The sequence below is a fragment of the Oryzias latipes genome, chromosome 13 (assembly GCF_002234675.1).
Source record: "Oryzias latipes chromosome 13, ASM223467v1".
Lineage (NCBI taxonomy): Eukaryota > Metazoa > Chordata > Actinopteri > Beloniformes > Adrianichthyidae > Oryzias > Oryzias latipes.
Genome location: NC_019871.2, coordinates 139,523 through 150,961, shown reverse-complemented (window position 1 = coordinate 150,961; position 11,439 = coordinate 139,523). Strand labels below are relative to the sequence as shown.

The window sequence follows — 11,439 nt, the reverse complement described above, 5'->3', positions numbered from 1 at the left end:
GACGTTTGGAGGGAACTGGGACTAATGTTCTCTTTCAGGTCTAGAACCATCATCTGTATCAGAACTGGACTGAGCCAGCGTGACGTCATCCATAGAACTGTTTACTTCCGGGTCCAACTGAATGAAGTCAATTCAGTCACTATGGAGCCGCCATGTTGGAGCCAGACGTCTTGGTGACCAGTGATTGGTCGCTGTCAGTTGAAGTCATCGTTTCCGTAGCAACCACTCTCACTAATCATAAGTGAGCTTGCTGGAAGGCCACACCCACTACCATTTCAAAGCAGGCTACATGGAATCTGTCAATCATTTTAAAAGTTGGACATGGGGACCAAAAGGCTCCGCCTACTTTATTGAAGCATCTGATTGGTCAGTTTATAACTTGAACCACAGAAAAAGTGTCCTGAAAAGAATGAGGATTATCAAGAAAATGTTGAGGGTTTCAGGTAAAGAACGGTTCTCCTGACCAACAGAACGAGCAACAGCTGCTTATTTCTCTATAGACTTCACTTCCTGTTTGGAACGCCAGGGGGAGGAGTCACTCAGTCCAGTTCTCAGATACAGTCAATGGGCCTGCTAGGATTCTGACCTTCAAATGAGCAGGACTTCAGAACAGAACCTTTGAAGAGCAGAACCCAAACGGTTTATAACTTTAAACGTGAAAAGCGGCACAAGAACGTCTAACAAGGAACCGCTGCTAGAGCTCATCGTGGAATTTCAGTGTTATTTCACGAGAAAAGGTTCTGCAGACACATCCGTGGGCCCGGTCCGCTGAGTCCGGATGAGGAGACAGAGCCAGGATGAAGAGGACGCGCATCCCAGAGTTATTTATTGCAAACCTTTTCAGAAATCTAACAGAAATCAAACAGTTTAGAAAAGTCTCACAGTGATGAGGAGGCAGCTCTGGACCTTCACAACACAGAACCGGTCCCTTTACAGTCCTGTGGAGCACGAGTCTACAAAAATACAAGCGTTGATTGATCGGTCCGACCCGGACCACAAACAGAATGTCAGCACCTGTGCACGTTTGTGCACGGAATCAAAGTGCAGCGAGTCACCGCAGCAGAGAAACAGTCCGACACCCAGAAGATGCAGACGCCACCTCCAGTCTCTATAGTGCAAACAGGAGCCGGGCTTCACGCCACAGCAGCAGCCGAAGGTCACGCCTCCTCATCTTCAGTCTGAGGAGCGCCTGAGGTCCCAGCAGAGGAGCTGGAGCAGCTCGGTCCAGTCAGGAGGAACACTTCATGATTCTTGAGGCGGAAACTTTAAAGTAAGAACGTTCTCAGGAAGGAGACAAAACACATGGAACAACCAGAGGAACCTCACACGGAGGAGTCTGTGTGTGGGGAGAACACGAGGAGAACCTCCCAGGGAAGGAGGAGCAGGAGGACGGAGGCGCCACGGTCCAGCAGCAGGTCCTCACACCTGAACCAGAGGAGCAGCGCCGCCAGCCCCGGAGCAGCAGGCGTCTGCTGCAGGCGTCTGCTGCAGGCGTCTGCTGCAGGCGTCTGCTGCAGGCGTCTGCTGCTGGCGTATCCAGCAGGCGTCTCCTGCTGGCGTCTGCTGCAGGCCTCTCCTGCAGGCGTCTGCTGCAGGCGTCTCCTGCAGGCGTCTGCTGCAGGCGTCTGCTGCTGGCGTATCCAGCAGGCGTCTCCTGCTGGCGTCTGCTGCAGGCCTCTCCTGCAGGCGTCTCCTGCAGGCGTCTGCTGCAGGCGTCTCCTGCAGGCGTCTGCTGCAGGCGTCTGCTGCTGGCGTCTGCTGCTGGCGTCTGCTGCAGGCGTCTGCTGCTGGCGTCTGCTGCAGGCGTCTCCAGCAGGCGTCTCCTGCAGGCGTCTCCAGCAGGCGTCTCCAGCAGGCGTCTCCAGCAGGCCTCTCCTGCTGGCGTCTGCTGCAGGCGTCTCCAGCAGGCGTCTGCTGCAGGCGTCTCCAGCAGGCGTCTCCTGCAGGCCTCTCCTGCTGGTGTCTGCTGCAGGCGTCTCCAGCAGGCGTCTCCAGCAGGCCTCTCCTGCTGGCGTCTGCTGCAGGCGTCTCCTGCCCCACGGAGGAGGAGAAGGGAGGTGAGCACTCCTTCCGACAGCACCTCAGAGCGTCCGCTTTCTTACCTGGTCTCAGGACCGGAAGACGTGGACGGCTCGGACGACGAACTGGCGGCAGATGGGACACTCGCTCATCCGTTTGCCGCACTTGGCGCAGGTGATCATGTGACCGCACTCCAGCAGCACGCAGTCTATGGGGGAGTCCATGCAGATCCTGCACAGCCCGTCCTCCAGAGCGGTGATGGCGTCTGTGAGGGCGAACCGCACCGTCATCATCCAATCATCATCACCTGCACCCACAACGCCAGGAGAAACTCACCTGCAGTGCCGACCGAGGTCGCCTCTGAAACACAAACAGAAGTCAGTCAGAACCAGAACCAGAACTCCAGTCAGACGAGTGCCAAACCCCCAGAGGGCCTCACGTGGCTCCGCCCACATGCCATCTTCATCATTAATGCACTTCCGACTGCTCTTAAGCTCCGGGTCGAGACCAAAGCAGAAGAACATCAGCGACGACCCGGTTCAGTCCAACCATCCAGAGAGCAACAGCCAGAACCCGCCGCATTGGATGGAGGGTTCTGGTGGACAGGGACTTAGACTGAACCCTAAACCTGGATCCAGCATGTCTGTGTCCCACTATCAGCTCCTCGTCCTTCAGTTCTGGTTCACAAGCTCCGCCCCCAAACCCACGTCCTGTTTGGATTTTCTCTCTGACCCAGAACAGCTTCCAGCGTTCAGCTCAGAGGCCGGTTCTGATCACGACCAGCATATCGCTGAGCCAGGTGAGCGAAGCCTCCCACCTGCATGACCCAGAACCAGAGGGGGGAGTGGCCTGACACGGCGGGCCGAGGGACCGCGGCGTGCGGGGTGTGGCCTCAGCAGTTCTATCTACGTCCATTTTTTCCAGCTCAGATCTCCAAACCGTTTTGGCTTCTGAGACGGACCGGCCCGCCAAAGCTCCCAGAACACCAGAACTCCACCTCATGGGCTGGGGATCGGGTCCACAACAGTTCTGCTAATGTTCCTCATTGCAGAACCTTAACTAGACAGAACCCGGTTCCGTGACTCAACAGGATTTCTAGAGGGGTTCTGCCGCAGCAGTGCACTCACCCAGCAGGTTCTGCTGGTCCTGGTACAGCCGGGTCACCCTCTCCATCAGCTCCCACTTCTCACAGCAGCCTTTGTAGTCCACAAAGTTCCTGGCCAGGATCTCCTTCAGCTGCCGCACGCTCAGCGCCTCGATGTCTTCCGGGCCGCTCAGGTCCGACAGGGAGGCCCGGCGACCCCACACGGGCGCCTCATCGCCATCCCAGACCTGAATCGGGGGGGAGGCAGAGACGGACTGAGTGGCTGCAGGACGCGCTCCCGCAGAGCTGCGCGGGCTTACCTGGTCGTCCTCCTGTGGGTCGGGCTCGGGCGGCGCCGTCTCTACGAGAGGAGGCGGGACTTCGGACTCAGCAGACTGCCCTTCTGGGGGGGAGGGTGGCGCGGCTGCAAAGGCAGCGGAGGTGTGGGGTATCAAAGGGGGGTCAAAGGTCATCGAGGGGGCTTCTGTGATGGGGGTCTCTGGGGTGGAGCTGCTGGAAGGCGAGGACTGCTGACCCAGAACCAGATCCACCAGCTCCTCCTGAGGGAGGAGATCAGTCCTGAACATCACATCTAAAACCCGCAGGAGACCTCGGCAGAACCAGGTTCTCCAGACGGAACCAGAAAACCCGTTTGGACCGCAGAACTCATCCAGACACGTGTCTGAATTCCTTCCCTACTCACTCTAGAGCGCGTCTGTCATTTCTAGTGCTGTAGAATCTACAATTCCAACATCCAGAGCCAGTGAGCATCCGTGCTCTCTAGTAGAGAATATAGACCACAATGCATTGCATCGGAACACTTTCTGCCAAAAAATGTATTTTTTTTAATAAACAGCGTTTTATCATCAGAAGACAGTGGATCATAAATAATCGTCCCTGCATTTCCAGAAGAAACTGCAGGTTGATGCTTTATTTCTGAATGAAAGTTAAATAAATAGATAAAGAAACGATCAAAGTTGACCTTAAATAAAGTGAAAACAGCACAATAACAAAAAGACATGTTTGTGAAAAATGCCAGAGCAGGGTATCGAACCAGCGGCTTTCTGCACCAAGGATTCCCCAATTTATTTCAATGCAGGCGGAGGATATCAGTTCCGCCGAGCGGCTATATACATTAACATGTCAGCTCGGTAATATACGAGACGATCTTCTAAACGTGCTTTTAATATCGTTACGATTATTATGAAGCGCCTGTCCGCTCATCGTTTTAATTTTACTCCGTGCGGTCAGCGCTTTTTCTGTTGAGAATTAGCAGTATGCTAACGCGGGCTAACAGCATTAGCTTTGGATGATCCTGGCTGCACGTAAACATGTGGGAATAACATCAGCCTTTATTTAGTCGGGACACGACTGGAAACACAAATCCACGTGATTGAACGATTTCTAAGGACTGAGCCACATTTCTGCTTTGAAGCTCAAACCGCCCCAAACCGCTGTGTACTGGCGGTCCAGGCTCTGCTCCGAGACCCCCCCCCCGGACAATACCATCGTCCATCCCGATGGTTGACAGCAAACATCGTCAACGGCCAATTTAGGGACATCGCCCAACCCTAGTCTGAACTGCTTTTAAAATCCAGGCCACTACATCGTCTTTAGTAGTTAGGGTGGGAATGTGTGTCCGTGTTTCCCGGTAAAGCCCCCCCAGGATGACGCTCGCATCCGATTGGCTGACTGTCAAAAAGAACCCACCTTTTCTCTGCACAGGTGCGTGGGGACCTCGTGAAGGTGCAGGTAATGCCGGAGCTCCTTCACCTTGAGCTTCATAAGCTCCGCCCGCTCCAGCAGCTTCCCGTAGAAATGCTGGCAGGTGTGACAGAGGCGGGGCCGGGGCCCCATCTGGGCGGAGCAGCGGTTGCAGTAGTTCTTCTTGCAGTCGACACAGGTGTGCTGCAGACAGGTGAGAGGAGGTTCTGTCAGAGTCCAGCAGAGCGCTGATCTGTTTTCAGGCGCCGTCTGTTCACGACCCTCACGCCGATTTGAGCTCAAATCTGAAAACCCGCCCCCTTTAGGACCTAGATTCTGCAGAGCGGCAGGACTTCATCAGAAATTCACCTCTGAGTTGTAGACACGCCGGACCGCTAGCTTACAGCCCCTCACACCCCCAACATAACATTAGCATTAGCGGAGTTATAAACCCGTCCGGTTCTGATCCGGATTCCAGCTCAGACTGGGAAAACAAAGACGGTTGTGGATCTGTTTGACAGTGGAGGATCAGGAAGGGGCGGAGCGGGGAGACCTTGGCCCCGCCCATTTCCGCTGCTGCGTCACAAACCTGAGCTCTGTCAAACGGGCGGGTTTTCATCTGGTTCTGATCCGATAAATACTCAGAAAATAAGTTTTGACCCTAAATATCTTCTAAGTCTCCATTAAAACAGTTTTGTTTTTGTTTTTTTGTTTTTTTTTTTGGGGGGGGGGGGGGGTCTTTCAATGTTCATGAGGGAAACTCCAGCAGGCGTGAGGGGGCGGTTCCTCTGCGTCCTGCAGGAGGATGCAGAGGAACCGCCCCCAGGAGTGGAGGACATGGAGGACAAGCCCCCTAGCGGCTACGTGGTGAACTGACCCGGCTCCAGTTTGGCTGTTAGAGCAGCTTCAGCCTGGAAGTGGAGCCGTGGGTGCCGTCCTTACCTTCTTGGTGTGCGTGTCAAAGCGGCCCTTGCAGGCCTCGCAGCTGTGCTCCGGCGAGGGCGGCTGGCTGCTGTTGAAGGCGGAGTTAGTGTAGGCCTGGTCTTCTGTGGCGCCGCCATCCGCCGCGTCCACGCACATCCAGTTACAGCAGGACGCAAACATGCTGCAACAACATCCCACAAGCCTCTCAGACAGTCATCATTCTGACCCACAAGAAAGTCCCGGTCCTGGTTCTTGGACTCAACCAGCTAAACCGCCTGCTTTAGAGTTTTGGGTCCTGATGAAATCCTGAGATCGGTTTAAACGCTCCAGACGCGGATTATTCAAGTTTAGTGACGACCGTTTCTGTCCGGATCAGAACTTGCCAAGAGGTTCTGCAGTTCATGGATGCTGAACCGACTGACCGTCATGGGACCAGTCCGCGTCCAACCAGAAGACTGCTAAGGACTGTGCATTACACCCCCCTCCCGCGGTGGAGTGGTACGTCCCACCACCAGAACCACCTCCAGGTTCCTCACGGTAAGACCCCGAATGCATCGACAGACCCTAGAAGGTCAATCAGGACCTTTCTGAACCTCATGAAGAACTTCACCAGAACCCACAGATCCGGTTCCTTCTTCCGTTGGGTCAGAAAAGAGCTTTTTGGATGCTTCTCGTCTGAATTTTGTTTTTATGAAGTTACAGCTTCATGAACTTGAAACTAAAGGTGACGCAGATCCGACCCCATTGTACAAAAGACTCAGATAATTATGGTTAAAATACGTTCCTGTCCCTTTAAGTTCTGTTTAGAGTTAGACGCATGCTCATTAAAAGAGTGATGACGTCATCGTGTTGCTGCACGGCACCTGCCTGTCTGCTTTCCTCCGTGCGTGTGAGAGTGCCGCTGCGTGGCAGGTTGAAATGAAGAAGTTTTTCTTGGAAGTTTAGTGTGCGTTGATGACAAAGTAAGTTCATGTTAATATATGTTACTTGGAGTAACTTGGTTCAAATATTCAGCATGTTTACGTAGTGCACAGCTAAATACGCGTTAATTAGTCAATAATGAGCATAAAGCGCACGTGGGCGCTCCTGACTTCTTTGTTCTTTTCATTTGATTTAAACTGCATATTGAGTTTATATTTGTGTTTACTAGAGACCACACACCTACCTGTGTTCATCCACCTATGGAAATGTACCTGCCTCTGTATGTCAAACCAAAGGATGTAAAGCCTGAAGTGTGGATTACAGTTATTGAAGCCAACCTCCTGCCTGCTGTCATTTGTTCCACGCACCAACTAACAGAAACAGCCTCATCCAGGCCTTGAAGTAGTGTTCTGGCCGGCACTCCGGTTCGAGAGTGGTGTCACCCACGAACAGTTTTTGAACCCAGATCCTCCTTTACACCCATAGACCCGAGTTCACCTCAAATCAGCCTGTTGATGATCCAAACCGGGTTCTGGGATCCAGACCCGAGATGGCTCCGCCCACCCACGTCCTGAGGACCTCCTCCTGAAGGAGACCACGTTCTGATGCTTTCACTTCAAATCCACAAGTTTCCAAAAACAGAAGCTGGACTTTTTGCCCACAATTCAAAGTTCAGCACTTTCTGTTTGATGCACCAGAACCAGAACCTCCTGACAACATCTGTTTCTCTTTCAGGTTCGGGACTTGGGTTTTCTGGGGCTTAAACCAGAACAGTCTGTGAGACTGGATCGGTTCTGATGATGTAAACATTAACATCCGGGTTCCTCAAAGAAAGTATTTCACTAGAACCCTTTAGATCTTTCTTTCCCCTCCCAAATTGATCATCTGACCCAGAACCTCAACGCTACACCCAGTGACCTGTTACTCACCGGACTTTCCGGAACCTTCGGGAAAAGTTCGGCTGAATTCGGCCTCCCGTTTCCCGCGGCAGAACTCTTCAGGGACAACAACAAAGTTCACTTTTCGCGTCAAACAAGTTCAAAGAGAGCGGACAAAAACTCCCGCGCGTTTGTATAAAGGTTCCGGAACCGACCCCGTTCTGTTAGCGGGGCTCCGTTACTGGGACCCAGGAAACCGTGACCCGTCCGTCGATGGTCGGAGTTCGGACAGACGAGTCTGGAAAGTACCGCAGATGCTAAGAGCTACCGGCTAAGCTAACAGCGGTTGGTCCCGAAGTTCCAAAACCCCACAAGAACAGACTAACTATGTCCCAACAGAACCGGAAGTGACGCCAGGCCAATTCCCCCCGACCCGGACCAGCGCGACACGAACCGACTTACCTGCCGGTGACAGACCGGTCCCGCTGATAAACGGCTAGCCGGGGATCGAACAGCTCCGAGCTGCGGGTTCACGAGTCCTCGCGCGGTTGGTGAACGAGCAAGGGAGTAAAACCAGGAAGAGCTCTGACGCGCGCGCGCCTCAACATAGCGCGTGAACATGAAAGTGGGGAAAACAAACTTTACCGGTACACGCGCTGACGTCACTGACAGGTGTTGATCGAGCAGTCACCAACTACATTTTTCTGGGGTGGGGGGAGGGCAGGTGAGGGTCAGGGGCTGAAGGTAAGACCCCCCCCACACACACACACACTTCCCGGTCCAGTCGTCGGTCATCTGGGGGGTATTCCAGGAAGCAGGTTATGCTAGCTCCCACGATAAGTTTGAGGCTAAGGAAGTGGATAACCTCAGCTTTCGGTTCCAGAAACAGACGTATGTTTCAGGGTAGGTCAAGTTACCATGGCAACTCATGCTCTGAACATAACCTGGTCTGGAGCAGGTTTAGTTGAAGGTTAGTTTGTTTTCAGAGAGGTGAAGCAGCATGGCGTGTCCATTTGAAGATGATTTAGTGGATGAAGAAGCTCAGATAATACTTTTTCCACCATGAGAGGGTGATAAGACCACATATGGATGTTGGAAAGAAACTTTTTTACTTTGATCTAACTTAATTATTTGCTTCAGTTAAGATAAATCATTTTTTTGTTAGGTCACCTTAAAAATAACACATAGTTTTCAGACAGTTATTTTCCTTTCATTCAAATTAATTCAATTAAGTAGGTGTAACTTTGGTGCTGCTGTTAGATCGGCACCGCAAGGGATTCTGGGATATCATTCCCTTTACCTGTCTGGACGGATTTGGGTTTAAGTGTGGTTTGTTTTTACAAAATGTGTTTAGTTGTATAGCTGTTTTACCGTGTTTCACCGTGTTTGGCCGAGCTATTTTGTCCTACTATGCTTAAGTCTCTGCACCATGAGTGAGAGTAAAGGAGAGGATGATGAGTTTATATAGCACCTCTACCACCCAAACCTGTTATGACATTGATGGAATATTCTGTGATGAATTTTTGCACTCTGTGCATTTTTTTCCGTTCTTTTTATTGTTATAAAAATGAGCATATCTGCCGGCTCAAACTTAGACATATGAAAGTTCAAGAAATATAAGTAATTAAGATGGAAAAAAGATTAATGAAGTAATGTGACATTTAGTTAGATAAATACGTAAATTTGAGTTGTATAAACAATTATTGAGTTTGAATAAATTTAACTAAATTATCTTTCAGCCGTGTTACTTTTTTGATGGACTTATAATTTCTATCCGCCGTTGTGGGTACCGGATGTTCTCGGGTTGCCGGATGTTCGGTACCCACACCGTCTCAAGTGTCGCGTTTTCTTTTTTTTTTTGCTCCACGCGTTTCCATGGTGACTCCAGAAATCGGCGATCTATTGAGAATCTCTTTATGTACCGTGCGTTAACCCAGGGTTACCAAGTCGAGCGTAATTACACTGACTCATCCGGTCTGTTGGAACGGACATACCCAGAGTAAGCAAGTTCAGGCGGATTTCAGCCAGAGTTCAGGCTTAAAGTCAGGCTAGTTTAAACATGCTTCCTGGAATACCCCCCTGTTGCCAGGCAGGAAGTGACCTCATACCACAAAAAAAACGTGACAGGGAAAAGTTTGGAGCGCGCGCCCGGGGAGTGGGGGTAGTTCCTACTGCCCACCTCCACCCCCAAAATTAAAAGAAAGAAACTTACCTGTCAGAGTCTGGATGTGGTACCCAGACACGCACATGTACACAAACACACACACGTTCACACACACACACACACACATGTACACAGACACATATGTACACAAACACATGTTCAAAAACACACGTACACAAACACACACGTACAGATAAACACACATGTACACATTTGTACACAAAGACACACGTACACAAACACACATATGTGCACAAACACATGCACAGAAACACACACACGTTCAAAAACACATGTACACAAACACACACATATGTACACAAACACACACGTACAGATAAACACACATGTACACATGTGTACACAAAGACACACGTACACAAACACATGTACACAAACACATGCACATGTACAGAAACACACACACGTTCAAAAACACATGTACACAAACACACACAAGTACACAAACACACACATATGTACACAAACACACACGTAAAGATAAAAAAACATGTACACACGTGTACACAAAGACACACGTCCACACACACGTACACAAACACATACATATGTACAGATAAACACACATGTACACAAAGACACACGTTCAAAAACATGTACACAAACACACACATGTACACAAACACACACACGTACAGATAAACACACATGTACAAACGCACGTACACAAACACACGTACACAAACACATACATATGTACAGATAAACACACATGTACACAAAGACACACGTTCAAAAACATGTACACAAACACACACACGTACAGATAAACACACATGTACAAACGCACGTACACAAACACACGTACACAAACACGTTCAAAAACACACATGCAAACACACATACACACACACGTACAGATAAACACACACATGTACACGCACGTACACAAACACACACACACATGTACACAAAGACTCACACATGTACACAAACACATTTACAAATAAACACACACATGAACAGACAAACACATATGTACACAAACATACACACACGTAATCTTGGTTTCTGGAATACCCTCCAACTCTTTGTCTTGACCTTCTGACCTTTCAGACCAGGGGGGTATTCCAGAAGGCCCGTTTAAACTCCCCTGACTTTAAGCCTGAACTCTGGCTGAAATCCGCCTGAACTTGCTTACTCTGGGTATGTCGGTTCCTAAAGACCGGATATGAGTTAGTGTAATTACGCTCCACTTGGTAACCCTGGGTTAATGCACGTGCACAGCAGGTACATAAAGACATTCTCAATGGATCACCGATTTCCAGAGTCACCATGGAAACGGGTGAATAAAAAAGAGAGCGCTATACTTCAGTGAGGCGGAGTCTGAGATTAATAACGGCATATGAAGGTTATACGTCCATCAAAAGAGTAACACGGCTGCATCATCAGCAAAAGAAAGAGTTTCTGCTTGGAGAAAAAGAACAAAGTAAATGCACGAGTTTCTGATCTTATTTCTATTTTCATTGTGACGCATATATATATATATATATATATATATATATATATATATTTTACCAATGTAAATGAATTACTTATTGGTAACAAATAATTGAGTTAAATTTATTCAACCTAATTTCTTACGTCTCTAAAACTCAGTAATTGTTAATACAACTCAAAGTTACGTATTTATCTAACTAAATGTCATATTACTCCAATTAAATTCATCTTTTTTCCATCTTAATTAATTATAATTCTTGAACTCTCATATGTTTAAGTTTGAG

At 49.6% G+C, this 11,439-nt stretch overlaps 1 protein-coding gene across 9 annotated transcripts; it reads right to left on the bottom strand.

Annotated features, from left to right (window-relative positions):
* Positions 1-798: 798 nt before the first annotated feature.
* rffl (ring finger and FYVE like domain containing E3 ubiquitin protein ligase) lies at positions 799-8,338 on the bottom strand. Of its 9 annotated transcripts, XM_020701819.2 has the most exons (9): positions 7,746-7,978; positions 7,582-7,647; positions 5,750-5,912; positions 4,814-5,011; positions 3,424-3,663; positions 3,147-3,351; positions 2,356-2,379; positions 2,103-2,284; positions 799-1,719 (listed from the first exon to the last, which is right to left on the bottom strand). In XM_020701819.2, exons 3-8 carry the CDS (start codon positions 5,909-5,911, stop codon positions 2,109-2,111), a joined length of 1,005 nt encoding a protein of 334 aa, XP_020557478.1. In that variant the 5' UTR covers position 5,912; positions 7,582-7,647; positions 7,746-7,978; the 3' UTR covers positions 799-1,719; positions 2,103-2,108. The 9 variants fall into 9 exon arrangements, with proteins under 9 accessions (XP_020557478.1, XP_020557477.1, XP_011471548.1 ...); XM_020701818.2 differs by lacking the exons at positions 7,582-7,647; positions 7,746-7,978 and adding an exon at positions 8,176-8,338; XM_011473246.3 differs by lacking the exons at positions 7,582-7,647; positions 7,746-7,978 and adding an exon at positions 7,993-8,165.
* Between the last annotated feature and the right edge of the window lie 3,101 nt (positions 8,339-11,439).